At 37.3% G+C, this 24,846-nt stretch overlaps 1 protein-coding gene across 1 annotated transcript in view; it reads right to left on the bottom strand.

Annotated features, from left to right (window-relative positions):
• Positions 1-308: 308 nt before the first annotated feature.
• The window catches only part of LOC121433212 (kynureninase), a 127,674-nt gene continuing 103,136 nt past the window's right edge, over positions 309-24,846 (bottom strand). The window contains exons 11-14 of the mRNA XM_041631558.1: positions 9,376-9,428; positions 7,583-7,668; positions 1,634-1,864; positions 309-796 (exon numbers count right to left, since the gene is read on the bottom strand). Coding sequence (XP_041487492.1) covers positions 665-796; positions 1,634-1,864; positions 7,583-7,668; positions 9,376-9,428 — 502 coding nt within the window. The 3' untranslated portion in view covers positions 309-664. The remainder of the gene's footprint in view (positions 797-1,633; positions 1,865-7,582; positions 7,669-9,375; positions 9,429-24,846) is intronic.

The following is a 24,846-nucleotide window of genomic DNA, read 5'->3' as shown; positions in this document are numbered from 1 at the left end:
ATGTACATGCATGATGAACAGACAAACATGCAAGCAAAACACACACACACACACACACACATATATATATATATATTTATATATGAATAACATTTTTATAAATAGCCAGTGTTTCTCTCTGTCTTCACATGAGCACGTAGGCCTAAGCATCTTCACCCTCATCTGTCATGTATGTGCATCACACACACACACACACATGCACACACACACATGCACACACACATTGTAATGGCATAGAAAGTGGGTTTTCTTTTCCTGGAATTGGAGGGAACATCACAAGATCATACATATTTCAGATGACTCAGTTGCATGTTTTAAAAGAAAAACTTGTTTTTACATCAGAATTGAAGAGACATTTCCTATGCTGATACAAGACGTCCACATAGATTATAAAGTTGTCAGTTTAATCACAGATTAAACAGAAAACCTTTCAGTGACCAGGGAATACACAGCTGATCAAGACAGTGGCCTACAGGTTGGAGCCACGGAATGACTGATTCCCGAGCCTTAGAGACTCTACATTCCCCAGCAACACAGTCATTAATGCATTTGTCAAGTTTTTTTTAAGTTTATATAATTATTACCAGTTCTATACAACCAATTTCCTGATAATTATTAATGACTACAATTCAAGAGTAGTGAAGTGAGATTTGCTTGAGTTATTCTAGATAACATGGATAGTTTTTGCAGAGTTAAGTATGGCAGCGAGCAGTCTGACAAACTTATAAACATCGTGGAAAGAATTGTAGAGAGGAACAGGGGCCACACGGATGCCATCTGGTTCTCGTTTGTCACACTGGAAAGAAAAAGAAAATCGTCATCTTAGCAGTATCCACACACAGAAACTCTACTTACAATATAAAATTCCGTAGATCATGTCTTCCCTAAAACTCAATACACGAGCATTTTTTAAAAACTGTCTCTGTAAGTTTAAACTTTCTTCTTAATTTTGACACAGCAGTGGATTCAATGTGACTGTCTAAATTATATTTCTGAAGTCACTGAGAGTTATCTTTGAAAATGGATTCTCTACCCAGCTTTCCAGAGGGTAAGCCTCAGGGTTGATGAAACCCTGGGACCAGTTTAAATGTCCAATCCCTCAGTGAGATGCTAGGAGCTTTAGAAACCACCCTTTATTAATTCTCTAACCCTTAATCATAGAGAGAGAAATTGTTTCTCTGTCCCCAGAACTGCTGATGGGTTTGAAAGTAGGACCACATAATTACATGTCGCGTTGTCATCACCATGACCAAGTTTAAGAATATGCATATGTATATCTATCATCTATCTATCTATCTATCTATCTATCTATCTATCTATCTATCTCCAAGTCAAAACTGGTAAAAACCTTTTCTTCACTTCAATGAAATATATTCCCTCTTAACTATTAAAAACTGAGTAAATAACAAGAGTATTTCTCAAAAGCAGGATTTGTTGTCTAATCTGATCAGAAACAGCAGAGGGCACTTGTGACTATCAATCTGCAGAGTGATGAGTGCCAAGTTGGTGTTCAACTTATCCTGACTGGCTGACAGGAATGATATGTAAACTGAGGAACCTAAGACCCATCCTAAACTGAAACCCAAAGAGAACCTGTGGTTCAATGCAAGCCATGAACTGATCATATACATACAACGACTCCTCTTTTTTCCAGTTCCTTAAAAACGCCTTTCTTGGAAATGGAAAAGGTCAGTGTTAACTGGCAGCCACGTTCCTCTGCTCTGGGTGGGGTGATGATGTTCACAAGTGGCCCCTTGTTTCCTGTGTTCCCTTTGCTGCGGTACTGTTTGAGCATGTATTCCAGATAGCCTGTCAGCAGAATGGATTTTCTCCTCAGGGCTGTCATAGTTGCCTGCTGGAAGAGCTGAGGATGACAATCAGATTAGTAGTGCCTACTGACTTAAAGATACACAACACTTAAATGTAAATCGCACATAAAAAAAATTCCCATTGTCGACCTATTAAAAGCTCATCACCTTTCAGGAAATCTTTTCTCTATTAAAACATGCCATGTTTTTTAAATGCTTTGTCATTAATAGTGAAGAAAATATATGTATATGCCATTTTAAACAATATTTGCAAGAGAAGGAAAGTTTTGCTTAAGACCATTCAACTGTTGTCTGTATATAGTTTGGTCCACAGAACATCCTACATAAGACAAATACATGCGTATATGTGGATTTTGGTATTGTCCACAACATTTTGGTGATCACTATATTTTACCAAGTCAGTATTTTGTTGTCGTTGTTTGTTTTCTGAGACATGGTTTCTCTGTGTAGCCCTGACTGCCCTGGAACTTGCTGTGTAGACCAGGCTGTCCTTGAACTCAGAGATCTCCCTGAGTGGATGGGATTACAGGTGTGAATCGCTGTCACCCAGTTTATATTTGCAAAGCTAAATTATGAAGCTGATTTTCTCAGAGATGCTAACAATGCTGCATCAGTATTTATTATTGCTGAGGAATTTAGCTGCCAGTACCTTCCTCCTCTCAGTTCCTTGCAAACTCTAGCACTTGTGCAAACATTACCACTTGCTGTCTGATGGGCCTGTCAGAATTGGAGACAAGGGTCTACAATAATTGTTGTGCTAATATTATGAGCCAGAACAGACATGCCTTTTCTGTCTTGTTTAAAAAATGTATCCTCCACATAAGGACCGGAGGAAATGTTAACAGCGTGATGCATATGGCACTCCATTAATGTCCTTTGCTGTAACATGAGCGAAAAGATCAGGAATAAATGTGAGTGATGTCATTCAGTGATAGTGGGATTCATCAAGACATGAAACAACACGTGGGAGAAGGAATTCTAATAAGACTTGACCCAGTAAGCCAAGATTTCTCTGGATATACTGTGTATAAGGTATGGACTTGCTAAAAGTTAGGACCGTGATTTAGTGAAATTAGTGACGGTCCAGCTGCAGGCTCGAGGTCCGGGCCTAAAGCTGTAAAGTTGCTGAAGAGAGAAGCACTGTTTGAGATGAGTGACTGCACCTGTTACTGCAGGCAGATGGAGCTGCAGGAAGATGCAACTGCAGGCAGAGGCTGGTGTAGGACGGTGCAGGTGTCTTTGTAGAGACAGCACCACCAGCTTCAGGACATTAGGGCCAAGCTGCCGGGAGCTTTATTACCTTTTACAAAACAAGACTGGCCAGCTGAAGCTTCTGCGAAGCCAGTCAGGGTTTAGGACAGCACACTCTTTGCAGAGTAGAAGCAGACTGGCCAGGCATGTCTCATAAGACTTTGAAACGGACGATGAGATGCATTAGCTCAAGTTTCTCTCTGGATATCATAAGATTCTAGAATTATCTTGTTTAATAAACTATTCTATAAAATTTTCAGGTTCAGCTACTGGCCCCCAAATATGCACGTAGTGTAATGTGTAAAATACAACTTGCCCCCTTCCACCTGCTTCCAGGACCCTGCAAGTACCCAAACCCTTGACAGCCATGGCCCATAACTATAATAGCATTGAACTTTCACGTGACGTTGACACATCCTCTCACACACTATAGTACTTAAGGATCCTACTGAACAGTACCTAATATGTCGACTGTTATGTAGCTACTTGTAAACACCACATCCCCTGAATATAATAACAAGGAAAAATAGGACTGTACAAAGAGAGTGTTTTCTGTTTGGTATGGGCTCCGTGAAAGAAGACCCTATGTATATGGAGGAAAAGGTATCACTTTTAACAATTCATTTGTATATGCAGGGAATGAAGCTCTTGGAGACCATTAACTATCACCTTTTTCTTTTTTCTTTCATTTTATTTCTGTTTTTCTCTATATACTTTTCCTTTACTTTTGCTTCTTTTCTTTTCTCCTTCCTTCAGGTTTTCTCCCTTTCTTTCCTTCTTTCCTTTCTTCCTTTCCTCTCCTTTGAGATAGTATCTTACTATGGATCCCTGGCAGGCCTAGAACTCACAGATATCCACCTGCCTCTGCCTCTGCCTCTGCCTCCTGAGTGCTGGGATGAACAGCTGCCATGCCTGTCCGGTGTCTTATGTTTTCAAACTTGGGTCCCTATGCCTTGTGAAGAAACACCTTCCTTTTGTCCTGCTGCTCTCTTGGGCTTCATCGCCATGCACTCAGCTTGAATATTCAATTTGTGTTTTTGAACAGTTTTTATAGTTTATACCATTATAAATGTATATATTGAGCAGAAATTGTGTCCTTATTGCTATATAAAATACAAACATTAAATATAAAATTCAAAAAAATTGTAACTTAGCAGCCAGAAAACTGTGGAAATTTCTGAAATTTCTCTGCTCCACACGTCTTCATTACAAAACTAGAGTAAACAAATGGCTGCATAAATGACCACCACCTAGCAGTGGACAGGAAGTAACAGTTTCAAACAGATGATAGAAAATACTTTTAATAATATCAATTGAACAAATGGAGTTGTAAACAAAGCCATTTTTATTCTATATACTTGAAAAACAACTGGAGGATTCTACATTAAAAATCAACGGGACAGGGCCAGAGAGATGTCTCAGCGTGCAAACTACTTGCTGCGCAAGCCAGAGAGCCCACGTACACAAAGGTGGAGGGAGAGTACAGAATCTGAAATGTCCTCTGACATCCATGTGTGCACCATGGCCTGCTTATCTCCACCCACTGCATAAATACAATTTTTTAAAGTTCTTTTCAATGAATATATATGTGTTTTGAAAGGATGAGCCGGTGTTGGTGGTGCAGACCTTTAATCCCAGTACTCAGGAGGCAGAGGCAGAGGCAGGTGGATCCTTGTGAGTTCGAGGCTACCCTGGTCTACAAGAGCTAGTTCCAGGACAGGCTACAAAGCTACAAAGAAACCCTGTCTCGAAAAATAAAAATCAAACGAACAAACAAAAACAGAATGTTTTGAAAGGGAAGTGGACAAGACAAAATGGTTATATCATTTGTTTCTTTCATTTAAGTCCTGGTCATGTTTCAGTAAGGGGTGTCCTCTGCCTACTCTCTCATCCTTTCTCCTTTGTCCTTTTTCTCCTCCAGCTGGCCTTCCCCCAAGTCCTCACTTCCCCCATTGCACAGATTTTCTCACTTCAAACCCTCTTTCTTACATTCCCCCCAACATTTCTCCTTTCTCATCTCCACAGCATGGTCTGCTCTCTCCCAGAAAGAAACAAACCAAACATATAAGATAAAGCCAAGGAGCTTAACTTGCCAATGCTTACTGACCTGGCTCAGAAATAGATGGGGATTACAATATCAGAGAATGGAAATGGGGATTGGGTGTTATTTTGTAATTTTTAACCTTTGCAGTTTAAAATTTTGAGGAAAAAACTTTGAAACCACTTCAGTTGCTACAAAGATTGAGGGTGTATTTAAAAAAAAAATGATCAAAGAAGAGGCTCAGTTGGAGAGGGGCAGAGAATGAGTTAGAAGAAGAGGCTAGAGGCAGAAAAGGGAAGGAGGAAAGTGACATAATTATATTTCAATTAAAATGTCTAAAAATTAAAAACTAAAAATGGGGAAAAGACCATTTGGCTAGAACATAGCCTTGGTAGTGAATAGGTACAATAATCCCAAATCCCAAACCCAAAGCCAATGTGACCTGTGTGCCCAGCCACAGGTGGCTGTTAAGGTTTGTTGGGTAGGTTTAAGTTTAGGTATTAAAGAGAAAGATCAGTCGATCCCCAGAGTCTGGAAATAGAAAGTTGATATACATGGCTCTCATTCAGCATGAGACCAGCGGTAGAATAAAGGAGAGTCTGCCTCTCTTCTGTGCAGATGGTTTGCTAAATGAGAGGGACTGGGTGTGGCCCCCCAGGCTGGAATCACTCCACCTCAAAGGTGGAGGCAACTGATTGGAGGCCATCCTGTCTTGAGTAAAAAATAATAATAAAATGGACAATTTCAGAATATATGGATAAGGGAAATCAGAAGCAATGAGGTAAATGCTAGCCCTGCCTAGCTCACTAGGGTGTGTCTTGGTGGCTTCCATTCTTAGCCCTTCTGTTACAACCTTGCAAAGTGGGATAACACCTCCTGTCTCCAAACCACTAAACACACTGTTTCTCTTCATGGTTACTTGTTATTAAATAGTACTAGACAACTACTAAATATACTTAGACAAAGTACTGCACAGACTTTTCCTCCAAAAGACTTTGAAAGGTGTTTAGCAGATTGAAAACTAATCTTGTCACTTGGTGTATTTTCTATCAAAACAATACAGTTCAAAAAGGTGAAAACAGCACATGCTCCATCTAGTGGTTAAACTGAGAAGGTGCTTCCTAAACTAGGATGAAAAGAGAAAGCAAGCGATAAAGGTGCACAATAACAGGAATTTGATACTGCCACCCAGTGGCCATGATAAAAAACTACTATATTTTCGGTTTAGAAGAGAGACCTTTTCTTTTTAATCAACACTTTCAAGGTCAAATCCTGCACAACAGGATTTCCTAAAATATCACGAATTAGGTGATTTAGAAGGTATTAAAAACATCCCAAATCTTCAATTGACTAACGGAGGCATAAAACATCTGTTTAAAGAGGTATAATTTGAAATACATTTTAGTTGAATTTATTCAATAATATAATAATATCAATATAAAATATATAACTTTAGAAATGTATTATTATTTTATATGTATGGGTGTTTTCTCTTTATGCATGTGTATATGTGCACCAAATGTCTGCATGGTGCCCACAGAGACCAGAAAAAGGCACTGTATTCCTTGGGACTGGAGTTATAGACAGTTGTAAGCTGCCATGTGGGTGCCCGCAATCAAACCCAAGTCCTGTGGTTGGGCAGCCAGTATTCTTAACCCCTGAGCCACTTCTCTAGCCCAAGGTTATATAATTTTAATTACCTGATAAGTAATAATTATATGTATTATATTTACTGGAATAAATTTAGAATATCACTAAGTGATATCAAACACATAACAGTTTAATTTCTAGATTATGTTCATTTATCTATATCTTTTTTTGTATACATACATATCTACAAACCTGATTTTACAAATATTAATACTGTGTAAAATCAATTTAGACAAATATATAAATTAATTTAAAAGAAAATACTGAGTGATTATGCCAAAATTATACATAGATATAATGCCATAGACACCTCAGTATAAAATACCTACCCTGTTTAGTGAAGCCACTTTATTCTATATATGGTTTCTCCATTCATTTAGCTTACAAAAGTTAGGTAACTTTTACAGGGCATGTTGGTTGTTCCTTGGCTTGCACAGCTGGAGGTAACAGGATGCCTAGAAATCACAACAATGCCTGGCAATTCTTTCTCAGTACATATCAGCCTCTTGAATGAATTAACTTAGAATTAAATATTGTATGCTCATTTGATTTATGGAAAGATGAACATTGATTCAGTCAAGTCCATATACATCTCAGTAGAACAGCCATGGATGCCTCTTCCCACATCAGGTCCAATTAACAAATTCAAGGTCACAGTCATAGTCACTGTCCCAGTGGGAAATGCTGCCTGTTGTCCATTGCTAGTGCTTATTCAGGATCTTTCTGAGTAGTAGAAACCCTTTAGGACCTGTGACAACCAGGTGAGGCAAGCAGAACAGGATGTAGGAAGGCAGAAGCCCAGGTTTCTTACCTCTAAACTAGCATGCAAGGGACAGACCAACAAAATGGGAGGGTTCGAAATTCGGAATCCACTGGCCCCAGGGATTAACTGCAGCTCTGAAAAATTAGTATAATTTATAGTAGTATCATTATTTACAACATCCTTTAAAGAGGGACTTACAACTATGAAGAAGTCAATATTTTAAAAGTAAGATTTAAAACTATCCCCCTCCCCCAGAGACATTCCTGAATAAAAGAAACTCAGAGGAGGGACAATTTTGGCACGTTTTCATCCCATGGAAATGCCTATGACTTGGTCTCAGCCCTGTCAGCTGACTTGACATTAGAACCCCACAAGGAAGAAACCAATGGTCTAAACCCTACCCTCTGTCTTCCTGGCTCCAAGATAGTATTTCCTTCTTACACTATACTCTAAAAGCTATTTTGAATGTCATATCATGAGCGAGCACATCAAGATTACAAGGCATGTGAACCTGAGTCACCTGAATGCAGAGAGAGGAATAAGATGACCTAGGGAAGTGATTTTAGCTCTAGGAGTTTTAGTAGGTCACATGGTTTTCTTAGGAAAGGGAGAGGAGATAGAAGATATGCCTATATAAGATGAGCTAGAAAAGAAAGGGGTTGGTAAATCTAATAACACTGGGGTGATCAGAAATTCACTTAAAACTAAAAGAAAAGTATTAAATGTCTTTGGAAAGTCATCAGTCCTTGGGCTAGCTGAAATAAGACCAGCAAGCAAAGTTCAATCCACTACATGGTTTCAAATCATTTTTTAAAAGCAAAGGCTCTTTGAACAATGGCCTAGGTGATATGTATGTGCCTTTATGGCTACTTTAGAACTCAATAGAGAGCTGAGCAGAGCACTTAAAATAGTTCCTATCTCCTATGTCATAGCAGTAGAGCCAGCTCAGTTCGTGACCAAATTCCCTCATGACTGATAAGAAATCTTACTTCAGTTAATTGAGGTGACAGGCATGAAGCTAACAGGTTAGCAGTCTGGCTTTTAATTTTACTGGTGTTGTCAACCAAAACTCTGTGACTTGGCTATTGCCAATTTAAAGACATATAAACAGCTCCTAAGATCTGGACACTGAAATTTATGCCTAACTGACAAATGCTCATGATACCTCTGATGTTCTAGAAGGCTGGGGTACAGCCATGGGAAAAAGGAAGAGGGCAGTTTTGACCCTAGTGCATGGCAGCTTACTACCCATTGATGCATCTTCTTATAGTGATTCTTATACTTTGGTGCATGGCAAATGCCATAGCAGGGGGATAACCGGAAAGAATGAATGTCAAAATTTGTTTATAGCAATCCAGTACACCACTGGGTTTGTAATTTTGAATTTAATTTACTCTTAAACTGAACACTGAAGTCAACATTATTCACGTTGAATGTGTGGAACAGAACAATGACTGGCATTATCACAAAACAATTAAGCAGCAGCTTGGGATTGACAGTCATGTTTCTCTGGTGCTGGCCTCGATCACCAAATTGCCCCGTCTTCCCTGCATGTGTTTTGGCCATTCCTACTCGGGAATCTGACCAAGCCACATGAGCCGCAGGCTAGATTTCACTTCCTTTAATCTCTCTTCAAAGGGATAAAATACAAAATCACGCTAAATCTATAAACACTTAGCCCTACATACTGAAATGTCATTTCTTATTTTGGAAACCACAATGACATTTTCAAAGTGCATTCCCCATGGGACATGTCTATTACATGGAATCCAAAGTCAGCTGAAAATCAGAATGAAGGCAAAACAAAATTGCATATAAAATATAAAATCGAATATACTTACTGTTATCCATCTTAAATCTTGTACTGCGTTCATGGCCAAACCATCCCACTAACCTAAAATATAAGATAACAATAGGCATTTGGTCTACAATGTTGATTTAGGAATTTGTGGCCAGCATATTAAAATAAATTGTGGTTAAAGTTAACTAATACTTAAGTATATAAATGTTACACAAGAGGATAAGACACTATCAAAAGTAAGGGAAAATAAATTTTCTCACATTATTTATTTTAGAACAATAATATATAGTTACAATTAATATTTCTAATACAATGATTTAAATTTTTTTTCAAATGCTTTCAGAAGAACATTAGTGGGGGTTTATTTTTAAATGATACACTAAAGCTTAAACATTAAAGTCACCGATTATATCATAATATTTTACAGTAAAGTCCTAGAGAGTTGGCCTAGCAAAACTTGATAGAGTGCTGAGAACATATAAATAATTTTCTAAAGAAATGTATTCTTTCAGTTTGAACTTAGTTTACATTGAGTATATCAGAAGTACCCAGACAGAATATACAAATTATAAAGGAAAAAATCATGCATATCGCTGTTAGTTGGAAAATAGAACAAAATAATTTAGAGTTAAAAAACAAAACAAAACAAACAAAAAAACCCACACAATCAAACTGTGAGAAAAGCACAGTGCTCCCAATCGTGAGTTTTCTGTGAAGAATGTTTGTTTGACATCCTATCAACTTGATTAGATACAGTGATTAGAATGAAATGAGCAAGCATACCCTTTGGTGAACCATGGAGGTTCATCAGACATAGAAATTGATCATGGAAGCTCTGCCCTAATCAGGGGTCTACTCCATTGGTGCCCTCAAATTTTGACTAGTCGATAGAAGTGCAGAAGGTGGCGCCTCGATGGAGGAGAGGGGCACTGTGGGCACTGTGTATAGCTTTGACCTTTTCCTGTGACTCTTCTGCTTGTCTAGTGGGTGCCAGGAGGTGAGGCACCCTTCTCTATGACCTTCCTCTACGGTGTGGAAGGTCCTTCTGTCTCTATGTGTTGCTTTTACTGGTAAATGAACAAAGAACTACTTTGAGCTTATGGTAGGGAAGAACAGAACTAGGCAGAGCTAGGCAGTATGCTGGGAAAAAGAAGGGCAGAGTCAGGGAGATGCCATAGAGCTCCCACTGGAGATAGATTTGCTGAAACTTTGCTGGTAAGCCACGACCTCGTGGTGATACATAGATTAATGGAGATGGGTTAAATTCACATGTAAGAGTTAGCCAATAAGAAGCTAGAGTTAATCGGTCAAGCAGTGTTTTAAAATAATATAGTTTCTGTGTGATTATTTCAGGTTGAAGCTAGCCAGGCGGCTGGGAACCAACAAATGACCCTTCTTACTACACCTCTTTGAGGCTCTGCCTCATCACTGGCCCAAGGACAATGGAGACCCTAACTGTGAACTAAAACCTGCCACTGAGATGCAGATTAACTGTTTCTCAGTTGAATTCTTCCTCCCAGATATTTGTTATGCAGGCTGACTAGCACTGTGTTGTCATTGCAATGCCTTTGGAATAAAGACTATGGCACTGCCTTTTGGAACTTGAAGAAATGTATATCAATTTCTACATAATAAGTGCATGAAAGTAAAATAAACTCTGAAATGTATGCATACCAAAAGAAGTTTACTCTTTTATTTTGTAAATAATATCCAACAAGCTTTTAAAAATGTAGAATGCTATAAAATGCATTACATGAATAAGCACACTACTGGCAAAAGAAACATCTTCAAGACAAAAAGAACTGGGTAGAATATATAAAATCCATCCTTCTGTCACATGCTACATGCTCACCGTGAGATAAAACACCCCAAAGTAAAGAAAATGTTTGTATATTTTCATTATTTTTAATTTTTTTATGTTTTATTTTTGTCTATGCATGTGTACCTACTTGTCTATATGTACACTATGCATGTGGGTATCCATGGAGGTCAGAAGAGGAACTGGAGCTGGAATTATATGCAGTTGTGAGCTGCTCCATGTAGTTGCTGGGAACTGAACCCAGGCCTTCTGGAAGAACAGCAGCAAGTGTTCTTAATCCCTGAGCTACCTCTAACCTTATTTTCAGTATTTTAAAAAGAGTTTCTTCTTAAGCATAAACAAAAGAAAAAAAATAAAGTAATATACATTAGATTCGTAAACACTTAAAATCCTGTATTAAAAAGGTAGAACAATTCCAGAGAAAAATCAGATAGGGAGAGAAATGATCTTACTTCTTTTGAGTGATTTCATAACGAGTATTTTTATTTTTTGTTTTTCAGAGAGGAGGAATAGCAAAATATTTCAAGAGCTATGTTTTCCTGAGTAAGGCACAAATCTGATCAAAGAGGAAATGTTATGTGCCCCTATTCAGCAAAACAAATAATGCATCTGAATCTCACAAATAAAGAAAAAGTTCAAATAATAGGGAATTAAACCCCACATTTAAGGTACCGATTTGACAGCATGATGTAAGCTTCGGGATGCCTATTTCTGCTAAGCATTCAGAGAAAAGCAAACTTTTCCATGTGTTTACTGATGTGGATTTCAAGCATTCAAGCCTTCCTAAAGGAGGACTTGACAAAATGCAAGGAAGATATCAGTAACAACAACATGAAGAATCTACATGAAACTCTCCATTAAAGTAGCAACCCCTCTCCTCAGATGGAAATTGTAAGCCACAGGAGCTGCCAAAAAGGTAATGGAAAATATACAGGAATTGAATCAATAATTGCCAACAGCTTAGCGAATACTCGGTGTACTGGGAAACACCAAGGGAAAGTGTAAGCATAGGACAGACCCAGTGCGGTAGGTAGACCAGTTATGAGAAGCAGCAAATCACTGCCCTCCAGGAAAGAGACCAGCCTCACTGCCCAGAAGAGATTTTGGAATTTCTGCAGGTATTTGTGAGCTGTGCAGAGATGTCCTGGACTGTAGCTTTCAACAGTCACATAGTTACTGGGGTGGCCATTTTGGCGACAGTCCTGTGTGGAGTCACTTATACTTCTGTAAGAAATGCTTTGCCCTTACTCTCGTTAGTCACCCAAATGAAAACTCAATGTTTTGCAAAGTAGACTTTGATTTAAATCTTACCTATTCGGTGTTCCCTACCTGGGATGAATAGATGTGAATGCATGCACAAGTGTGTGTCTGTGTGTATGTTTGTGTGTGGTGTTTTCTTAGAAAAGGTGTCATACACATATACCTCCATATCAGAGCTTTAGTTTTTAGGAGTTCAGAAAGAAAAGGAAGTCAGAGCAAAGGGCAATGGCGATGGTGGCTGGGCAGAAGGAAGAAGACACATGTCAAAAACACCATTATTCAATGAAAGAAAATAACAGATTTTTTTAAAAGAAAATTTAAAATAAAATTCTAAGAATCAGAAGATTTTGCCCCAAAGCAGTGACCAGAAAAGCAGAGTTTGTTGAAATACTCCTTTAGAAGCTCTGAAAACAGAAGACACGGCCTTAAGCAACACTGAATGAAGCCCAGATACATCTGCCGTAGCAACAAATGACAACAGGTCCAGTGAGCATCATGAAGTCAGCAGTAGTCAGGAGACTCTTATCTCCTTAGGAAAATGGAAGGCAATGTAAGAAAGCCAAAGAAAATGTCATGTGCAGGGTTAGTCATAAACAAGGAAAATTAGCTTATCATAAAGCAGAGATGTCCTAAAATATTTTAAAACATCAATAAAATGAGCACTTTTCTAAAAGAAGGTGATGTATTTAACTTAATCTCAGAGAGAAAAAAGTCTACACCGAAAGACAGAAATAGAAAACATTATAAAAACCTAAAATTGTTCCCTGCCACCGCCTCCCATTTCCCTCCCCCAATCAAGTCCCCCTCCCTTGTCAGCCCAAAGAGCAATCAGGGTTCCCTGCCCTGTGGGAAGTCCAAGGAACCCTCACCTCCATCCAGGTCTAGTAAGGTGAGCATCCAAACTGCCTAGGCTCCCACAAAAATCTTTAATAAATAAATAAACTAAAAAAATAATAAAAGAATATTTATAAGCAAAAAAAAAAAAAAGAAAAAACAAATGACAGCTTATGCTGGAGGGGATGTGGAACAAGGAGAAGACTCCTCCATTGCTGGTAGGAGCATAAACTTGTACAGTCACTTTGGAAATCAATATGTCTCAGAAGATTGGGAACCAATCTACCTCCAGAACCAGCAATACCACTCTTGGGCATATCCCCAAAATATGCTCAAACATACCACAAGGACGTTTGCTCAACTGTGTTCATAGCAGTTTTGTTTGTTAATAGCCAAAAAACAAAAAAAACAAAAAAACAAAAAAACCCTAAAATTGTAAAATAAAAGCTATCTCACTACAGTTTTGAGAGTAGATAAATCTCAAAATTATTTATTCTCATCCATCAAAAATTATTCAATCAGACATAAAGCGTTTGAAAAATTACTATTTTATAAGAGCAATATAATATCAGTAGAAACTAAGTTAGAATGACAGATATAAAAGCAAACTAATCCTAAGAGTAAACAAGCACAAGCGTAAAGAATTTGACTGTGGCAGGGATACACCAAAGCTTCCAGCATAAACTGCAAGAGTTTATGGACGAAAAAGATTAGGGAAAGAAGCAAATCATTACTAATTTCAAGTTATATAATTCTGTACTTGGTAAGAACAAATTGGTAATTTAATAAAGTAGTTTAACATGTAATTATTACAAAAGTAAATTCTTAAAGACAAATTTGCATTATTATACAGATATAGTACCAAGAAACATGTAAGGCCTACAATTTTTTTTGTTTTGTTTTATTGTTTTGGTTTTTCATGATAGGGTTTCTCTGTAGCTTTGGAGTCTGTTTTGGAACTAGCTCTTGTAGACCAGGCTGGCCTTGAACTCACAAAGATCCTCCTGCCTCTGCCTCCTGAGTGCTGGGATTAAAGGCATGTGCCACCATTGCCCGGCAAGGCCCACATTTCTAAATTACTTCAAAAGGACATGATTAGTAATCAGTATCAAAAGGAAACCAATTATCCTTGATTTGATGTACAAATCTAATATGAGCCACACAAAAATGCAACCAAGCTTGCTTTTATTTATGAAAAGTGCAGCTGACTCAAATGTCAGAGAGAAAACAAATAACACTAAGAAATATCTTTGTGAAAAACTATGATGACAGGGAATGATCCTGGAAGATTTTTACTATCTGTGAAAGTTCCAATTCAAAACAACATAGCGTATGTCAACAAGTGAATAAATACATAAATCATTGTGTAATAAAAGTGAAAATAATCTTGAGAACATTTCTGTAGAACAAACAACTAGAAAAGATTATTTGAGTAACATCTAAACAGTCATTTTCAATTTATATCACAAAGGATAAGCTGATCTAGAGATTTACTTATTTTATGTATGTAGGTATTTTGTCTGCCTATATGTCTGTTTTACACATATATCTAATGCCTGTAGAGGCCAGAAGATGGCATGCAACTCCCTGCAGCTGGAGTTTCAGATGGTTGATAGTCACTTTGGGGGTTCTGGGAAACAAACTCAGGTTCTGTGGAAGAGTATCAAGTGATCTTAACCACTGAGCCATCTTTCTAACTCCTAGCTAAACTTAATATGTATGTAGGCACAATATTCAACCATAGGGGAAGAAGGAAATCCTGTCATTTATGACAACATGATAGAAATGGGAGCATTATATTAAGTGAAACAAAACATGTACAGAAAGACAAACACAGTGCCACTGATGTGCAGAATTGTAAAGGACCTGATTTTAGAGTGGAATGATGACTACCAGAGTTTGGAAAGGATGAAGAAGGAGGCGAAGAAAGGATGAAGGAGGAGGCGAAGAAAGTTGATCAATTGATAATGCGATAATATTAGACGGGACTAAGAAATTTTGATGCCACACTGCACCATAGTTTGATGAGACATTACAAATGAGCATACTGTTTTTCACAAGCTAGAAAAGGAGTATAAATAGCTTTGCCACAAAAAAAAATCATGTGTTTTAGATAGTCACAGCTAACCTGAGCTTAAATATGTACACGTACATCAACACACTGTGTGGATTTATGATACATAATTGTGTTTTTATGTATCAGTTACAATCAATTTAACCTTTCTAGAAAGTCGTAATACAAAGTAATTCAGTGAGAATGAACAAAGGGTGATAGCATTGCATACCTGGAGTCCTAGCCCTGGGAAGTAGAGTCCAGTAGACCTAACGTCAGAGGCAGCCTTCTGGGACAGAGAGTTTCTGGCCACCTGTGAGGGCCTTGTCTTCAAAAAAAGAAAAAGTTGAAGAAAGAAAAGAAGGGAACAGTAAGAAAAGTACCAGAAAAGCCAAAGTGTACAAAATGTCAGTGTTGTCTAAAAAGTTGTCTTAAGTGTCTAAACAGCAGCTTTCGATTTAGTGATGACATTACTAATTATAGTTATGAAGAGACATCATAGTTCCCCTATCAGAAAAAATGAAAAGTTTGATTATGCCCTCTATTGATATAAATGTGACAAAAAAGGATATTCCTCACATAATATTTTAGGAGTATTATGTGATGTGTATCAGAGGAAAGCAAAGAAACAATGGTTATAAAATTTATGAATACTTATACTTCTGACAAATTCACATTCAAGAATTATTTTTCTGAAAAAAGGAACAGTGTGGTGTAAATTATATGTAAGTATAGGTACAATATCTTAGTAACTGTTCAAGACTTAAAGAAACACTTCTTTCATTGGGAAGTTTGTTTGTAAATTGTAGAACATCTACACAATAAACTATAATGTAGCTCTTAAGTTAAAAGTGAGGCAAAGAGCTGGATATGCTAATAACTATAAGTTACACAAAATCAAGAAAGATGAAGAGTACCTGCAGTATATATTTTGGTCATATTTAATAATTACTTGGACATATGCTTTTGTTTTATCTCCAGTCAGAATACAAATTTGTGCATTTAGAGACTTGACGAGGTTGTAGGTCGGGGTATGTGTGTGATGTGATGTGTCATGAATGGTCAATACAGAGAGCACAGCAGGAAAATGGACCCACCTTGGGATGAGAAAGGGGCTCCCCTGGAGAAGGCAGGCAAAAATATGGGTCTATTTTATCAGAAAAAGAAGGGAAGGCTATGAGAGAGAGAGAGAGAGAGAGAGAGAGAGAGAGAGAGAGAGAGAGAGAGCAGCATGAAAGAGGCACTGTGTTTCAGTAAAGCGACTTTCCCCAGTAGAGCACTCTTGATTAAAGCCCACAGCTTTGTCCACCATCTGAAATGTACCCAGCATGCAATGAAGAGGCTTTCATGGAAATTTACTTAATAGTTTTAAAACTTGTTTGTATTTTAACTTTTAAAATTATTCAATCAAGGGGGCTGGAGAGATGGCTCAGTAGTTAAGAGCATTGCCTGCTCTTCCAAAGGTCCTGAGTTCAATTCCCAGCAACCACATGGTGGCTCACAACCGTCTGTAAAGAGGTCTGGCGCCCTCTTCTGGCCTTCAGGCATACAGACAGAATATTGTATACATAATAAATAAATAAATAAATAAATAAATAAATAAATAAATTATACATAATAAATAAATATTTAAAAAATTATGCAATCAAACAGGAGTCTAAACAAAGGCATACTTAACAAAAGATTTCTTATTTTTAATCACATTTATTTATTTACTTAATTTTGTGTATGGAAGGGTATAGACTTGTGTGCCCCAGAGCCTTGTAGGGTTCAGAAGAAAACTTGAAGAAGTCTATTTTTTTCTTTACCATGTAGGTCCCAGGGATTGAACTCAGCTCATTCACGCTTGATAGTAAGTACCTTTATCTACAAAGTCAACTTATCTACGGAGTCAACTGACCACCCTTCAAAATATCTATTTTTTCCATATGTTTAGAATAAAAATCAGAACTTTCTTAAGTGTAATGTAGGAATTATGGACACATTTCATGTAACTGTCTGAATGACAGCAAGGTAAAGTGGAAGAAGAAATAGAATGGAATTTATTTATATAAGATGATCAAGTCAATCTTCATGAGTTCATGGTCTATTAAGTTTGAAAACAGGGAAGAGCTGACTGAAAGACACAACACAGTTAATTTAAAAGGCATACCATAATTAGAGACATTTCTGGTAATAATGTATAAAGTCCATGACCACAGAAAAAGAAACACAAAAGAAAGAAAAAAGATATATCTCATTCTAATTGAAAGAGTCACTGCCTCTGTAAACATTTATAAGATAGCCAAGCGTTTGCTATTTAATCTAGAGGATACCAATGCCCCTGTTCACCTCAGGCCAGAAGCACTTTATAAAATATTTCAAGAGAAGGATGTTTTGATAAAATTTGTTCCAGAATTAATTGTTATTAGATTAGTAGCTTAAATGATAGTTTTTGAAAAAAAATTAAGAAAAATGAAGAAGAGATAAAATTTATTGCCGAATGAAGGAACTAAGTAAAGGTTTTGGTGAAAATATGAACTTGGAATTATCTTTATTCATTTACAGGTTGAAAGTGTACAAAATAATGATTTATTAAGTAGAATTACTTCTCTTGCAGCCACATATAACTTTGTAGTATATGACCCTTCTACACTCAGTCATAGCAGATTTAACTCCTGGCATTTTCTTGGAAAGTCTGACTGTGAGACACAGAGGTGGAAGAATACAGTAACATGTTTCTTCCTTTCATTTTCAGCGAGATCAAAGCAAAAATTGGGAGCAATATTTCAATCTTTTCTTATTTAGCAAGCCTTCATTCATTTTTGTGTATTCACTTAAGAACTGAGTATTTGTCATCTCTGTGTATGGGCTAATATTAAAAATTCAAGAGTATGAGTTACGACGGTTTATGTTTATGTTTCACAGGGATATCAAAGACCTACTGTTCAACATAGCATCACAAGAGGAAAAGATAACTTGAGACTACACAATGACATGTTCATAACAGAAATATGAACAAAAGACTGTACCAAGGGGGAAATGTTCTCTTCTTTATAGATAATCTCAGTGCTGATTCTAAACTATAATCAAAAGAAAATTTTTGTATTACACACTAGAACCTTTGGGATACATCGAACCATGGCTTAAGATGAAAGGCTGTCATTGTAACTGTGTTCATAAAAAAAATTCAGAAAGATGGCAAATAAATAACCTAGTGATGCATCTCAAAACTATAGAAAAATAAGACAAAATCAAACCCAAATGCAGCTGGTATCAAGAAGTAATAATAAAGATCAGGACCGAAACTAATGAAATCAAGACTAAAAGAGCAATAAATAAAATTAGTAATCAAATAACTGTTTCTTTCAAGAAACTTACAAGATTAACAGACTCTTAGCTAAATTAACATAGAGAACTCTAAGTTATGAAAGTCAGTGATGAAAAGGGAGATGCTACAACCGAAGAATGGTGACATACTCAGTATTAAAAATGAATATACTAGCAAAAGTAATCTACAAATTCAATGGTATCTCCATTAAAATTAAAATGAAGTTTTTACAGAACTAGAAAACATCCTAAAATTGATATGAAAATGTAAAGACCATGGATAGCAAAAGCAATCCTAAGCAGAAAGAATATAGTCAGGTGTATCACATTATCTGACTTCAGATTATACTATACATCAATAGTGACAAGAACAGAGGAGTACTGGCACAAAAACAAACATATAGCCCAATAAAATAAAATAGATAGTCCAGAAATAAACCAACACTTATGGGCTCCTAAAACTTGATGGGGATATAAAAAAACATACTAGAAAAACAACAACCTATTCAGTGTAAGGTATCAGCAAAATTGGATATTCACCTGCAGAAGAATTAAATTCCATGGATGAATCTCATGCTACCCCAAAATCAGTTCAAAGTGAATCAAAGACTTTAACTTAAATGACCAAACATTGAAAGTGCTAGAGGAAAGGTAGAGAAAACTTGCCCAGATTCAGTTATAGACAAGAACTTCCTGAATGAATCCAATGGCACAGCAAATATCCCCATTAATTTAGAGTAAAATCACATCAAATTAGAAAGATTCTGTGCATTAAAAGAAACTATGAACCAATTTACCAGCCTACAAGATGAGAGAAAAATCTTTGCCATCTCTACTTCAGAGAAGGGGTTACTATCTAGAATCCATTTTTTTTTAAACCCGGAATACTGTAATGAACACCCACAGAAATCTGCCAATAAATAAGTGGGCCAGTGTTTTAGATATGAAGATTTTGAAAAAAAAATTCTAACTGACCAACTAATATTCTTAGTTATCTAGGAATTCAAATTGAAACTACTTTGAAATTTCATCATCCTCAGTTTAAAGTGGCTATTACCACGGAAACAAATTAATAACATATGCTAATGAGGATAGCATTATGTGGAAAGAAGAACCCTGATGAGGGATTTTCCTCTGTATGCTAGGAATATGTTCTATTATCATTGGTTAATAAAGAAGCTGCTTTGGCCTATTGCAGGGCAGACTAGAGCTATACAGGGATAGCTAAAGAAAGAAGGCAGCCATGTAGCTGCTGAAGGAAAAATATGTTAGAACCCTACCAGTAGGCCCCAGCCTCATGGTGATATATAGATTAATAGAAATGAGTTAATTTAAGATGTAGGAGCTAGCCAGAAATATACCAGAGCCATTGACCAAACAGTGGTGTAATTAATATAGTTTTTGTGTGATTATCTTGGGTCACCGTGGTCAGACTCCAATTACAAAATGATACCCAGCATGGAGCAACATACATCCTCATAAAGTCTAAGAAAGCTTAAAATATAAAGGGCTTTTAGACCCACAAAACTAGAAGTCAACTGGAGCATCTTGGTAGCCACATTTTATTTCAGATAGGCTCTGTCTTCTGGCTGCAAGCAGAGGCATGACTTCTTTAAGAGATGGCTTCCTGGTTTATCTTGGCTACATGAACAACTTTTTTGGGAGGTACTGGTAAGGTGCATTTAAATGATATTTGTGACAGAGTGCTACAAGTTGCTTAATGGCTTACATAGTAATGCTGTGTCCCTGGAACTGGGGCAGTGAGCATGGCTCAGAGGGTCAGTGAATGTACCCTTGCCATGTTGGACAAGGCAGAGCCAACAGGTAAAACAGTAGACTTAGTCTGAGCCATGCAGATTAGTATTATTTTTTTAAAAAAATTCTTCTGTCCAGAAAATGAACACAGATACACAATAAGACAGATTCAGACAAAAGACACATCTGAATGGGTCACAGTGTTGGATAAATGTACCTAGGCTTAAGAGATAAAGAAGAAAAAGTAATAGAGTAATAAAAAAGCCATGTAAAGATGGAAATTTGATTTGATTCTAGGGGATGTTAAGCTAAACCAACATATATATATATATGTGTGTGTGTGTGTGTGTGTGTGTGTGTGTGTATACATGTATGTATGTATAACCTGTGGATTCCCTCCATAAAAATACTTCACCAAACAAACAACAGAAAGTAGTTTGGAGAAAACTACACCCAAATTCCCCAAATGGTTATTTATAAATGTTTGTTTTCATTTAAAGAGAATATGATTAAGAAATGAATACTTTACATTGGTATGGCTCTTGGTCTATGGGTGCAAATTTAAGGTAAATTTTGTTATATGCATATTTATACACATGTTTAAGGTATTATGTTTATACAGCTCATTTAAAAAATGTAATGTATAATTAAGGACTATAGATTAATAGATAGTCATTTATAATAGTCAAATGTTAGTTAGGTTTTCTAGATATACAGAGAGGTACTTCAGTTAGACAGGTAATCTTCAACACTTCAAAGACCTACAAAATATGGCATTTAAAAGGTTTTAAAAAATTAGACTGATCTTGACAGTGAGAAATGTCTGCTTCTGGCAGCACCGATTACTTCAGAGAGGTTGATGGGCATTGAAGAAACTCATATGGAATTTGCCTTTAGTATGATAGGACAAGCCATTTGGGCAAGAAACTGCTCTTGCATGGACTGCTTGACAGCATGCTGTATCAACTGAACATGAAGGACCCATAAACTTGTCTAAAGAATGTGAGACAGTCCTTCAGGTTTTCTGCTTCATGAAAGAGTCTACCAAACATTCTGCAGGATACAGAGGAACGTCATTGAAAAACTAGCAATATAGGCAAAATAGTCATTCAAATTTCCTGTTTCATGGTTAAGTTTGCTGGATACTAAGGGCCTGTAGGCTGAAGATGAATACCCCAATGTTACAGAAGAACTTTGGGTGGCTATCTAGGCACTGAGATGTTGTCAATTTTAGAGTTTTGGGAGTTTCTTACAATGAACTTCCTGTTAACTTAGGTAATATTATATCCTTCTGGAGTCTTTGATGGAAGTGAAGACAGATAGTTATAGCTATAATTTTCCCTAGTTATGATAAAAGACAAGTTAGATATGAAACTTTAGACTCAAAAAGAAATATTCTAACTATATTTCTTTCTTTATAACTGTTTTATTATATGCAATTTACTATGTTAAAGTTGAAAACTTTCTTTTCATTTAGACAGAAAAGGGGAAATGATGTGGGATTTTCCTTTGTATGCTTAGAATATGTTTTATTGCCATTGGTTAAATAAGAACTTGCTTTGGCCTATGGCCAGGCAGAATAGAGCTAAAAAGGAAACGCTAAACTGAATGCAGGGAGGAAGATGGTAGACTCATGAAGATACTATAGAGCTGTTGAAAGAGAAGATGCCAGTACCTTACTTGTAGGCCACAGTCTTGTGATGATACATAGATTACTAGAAATGGGTTAATTTAAGATATAAGAGCTAGCTAGAAATATGCCTGGGCCAACACCCAATCAGTGTTGTAATTAATATAGTTTTGTGTGATTATTTTTTTGGGTCTGGGTTGCCAGGAAATCAATGTGCAGTCTTCTTTTTACAGAACCCTTACCTTATTTACTGTTGGAGGAAATATAATTCAGTGCAGTCATTAAGGAAATAATTCTGGAAGGTTCTCAAACAACTATAAATAGAACTATTATATTATATAGCATTACCACTCCTGGGCATTTTCCCATAGGACTCTAGACCCTACCATGGAGATAATTTGGGGCATATATTTGCTATTCTACTTACAGTATAAAAAAATCAAGTCACTTCATTTGTCCTTTTAAGATGAACAGAAAATAAAAATATAATAGATACACACAATGGAATATTATTAACTGTAAAAATGAAATTATAAAATATTCATGACAATACATAAAAGTGACAATATTATAATAAGTGAGATTACCCAGATTCTGAAAGACAAATATTGAATTTTCTCTTTCACATGCACTCCATATTTTCTATCTGTTTTGTATGTGTATTTATATGAGAGTAAAATGGGGTAATGAGATTAGAAGGGGACTCATGAGAGAAGAAAAGATGACTTGAAAGGGAAAGGTTTGTGCACTGGTGAGTTTTCCTTCAACTGGACACAAACTTGGATTATTTGGGAAGATGGAAATTCATCTGAGAAGAATGCCCCCTACGGGTTGGCCTGTGGGCATGTTAGTAAGTTACACTCCTCCATGATTTCTGCCTCCAGGTTACTGCCCTGACTACCTGCCCTGACTTCCTTTCATGATGGATTATGATTGGGACATGCAAACTGAAAGAAACCTTTTCTTTCTCAAGTTGCTTTAGGTCATGGTATTTCATCACAGGAATAAAAACCCTAAATGAGAAAAAAATGGTTCCAGGTCATAGAGTAACTCTTTGACAGACCTGACCATGTGTTTTGAGGAAGTGCCTTAGGATTTCTATTGCTGTGATGAAATACCACGACCAAAAAGCAAATTGACGAAGAAAGGGTTTATTTGGCTTACCCTTCTATTTCACTGTTCATCATTGAATTGAAAGAAGTCAGGACAGGAACTCAAGAAGGTCAGGAACCCAGAGGCAGGAGCTGATGCAACAACAAGGGAGGGATGCCTCTTACTGTTTCGCTCCCTGTGGCTTGCTTGGGCCTGATTTCTTATAGAACTCAGAACCACTATCCAGGGATAGCACCACCATGGATTGGTTCCTTCCCTACTAATCAGTACCTAAGAAAATGCCTTATAGGCCTCCCTATAACCTGGTCTCATAAATACATTTTTTTTTTAAAAGTGAGGTTCCCTCCTCTCAGACGTCTTGAACTTGTGTCAAGTTGAAATAAAAATCTCCAGCACAGGAGGCTTGTAGAAGGATTTGGAACCTTTTGGCATAGAAAGCCAATTCAGTGGAAACATATGATGAACTGCTGCATAAGAAGGTACAAAAAAAAAGTGTATTTCAACAGGTGCAGAGAACTGATTAGGCATATTTGGTCACTAGATGAGATAAAGAAAGGGTTTACAAAGAGGAAGGGCCATGATAGCGATAATGAGACAGAAACTTTCTATTCTTAGATAAGATGAAACCACTTGTCTGAGGTTTATGTTCCCAAGGACAAGAGTTCCTCTTCAAATGATGTCTTATGTCTAACACCTGTTCCTGATAATATGCTTTTCTTAAAAATCGCTGATGTGACTAAAAGAAGCTTTCATACTGTGCCAACTGATGATATATGACCTTCTGATTTGTTCTTTGTTTGAATACTATATAATGAAAACATGAATTCAGTAAAATCGCAGCAGATTTCAACCACTCTCTTGTGTGTTGTGTCTGTCTATCATTTGCCGAACTTGTGCCTCTTCCTGATTACCAAGACCCTGCTTTTCCCACGGTCTGAGTGACTCCCCTGAGCCAGTCCATGGCACACTCCCACAAGACCCCCAGTTTTTTCCCCAGCCCCAACACAGGACTGTGGACCTGAAGATCACTGAAGAGGCTTGAACCAGGCCAATGGTGGCTCCCAAACCTTGATCCCCAAGGCTTTAAGCCCCTTCTGCTCACCAGAGCCACCTATTATGTGTTCCTTTTCCTGAGGAAACAGCCTCAGTTTGAATGTACTAGAATTTTGTGTTCTGGCATGTAAAGTTAGTTGAGTAACATTTGGAATCACTGTGGTAGGTGCATAAGCCATAAGGTCATGTTCTTTGGTCACAATGTCACAGTGGGGCATTGTTTTCATTTTACAAGCCAACCCCAGTACCCTCTTCCTCTCCTTCCAACCCCTCACCTTCCCCCCTTCCTATTCCTCATTCACTCCTCAGAGGGAATAAGGCTTCCCCTGGGAACTCAACAAAGCCTGGCATTCCAAGCTGAGGCAGAACCAAACCCCTGCCCCTATATCAAGACTGAGTAAGGAATCCCACCATAGCAAATGGGCTTCAAAATTCCAATTCAGGCACCTGGGATAAGTTCCGGTTCCACTACCAGGGCCTTCCCCCCTCCAGATCAAGACATAACTGCCACCCACATTCAGAGGGCCTATGCAGGTTCCTCAGCTGTCATTCCAGAGTCTGTGAGCTGTCATTAGCTGGGTCAGGTGTCTCTGAGGTCTTTGATCCACTTAAACTTGAATCGTGAGCAGAATGATGGGTAACATTCTTCTGTGGTTAAGTGATGATAACGTCTATTTATGAACAA

Source organism: Microtus oregoni, unplaced genomic scaffold (assembly GCF_018167655.1).
Source record: "Microtus oregoni isolate MIOR12 unplaced genomic scaffold, Mior012 000037F_ref0000500, whole genome shotgun sequence".
Classification (NCBI taxonomy): domain Eukaryota; kingdom Metazoa; phylum Chordata; class Mammalia; order Rodentia; family Cricetidae; genus Microtus; species Microtus oregoni.
Note: the sequence above shows the minus strand (reverse complement) of the source record. Positions and strands in the feature narration are given on the sequence as shown.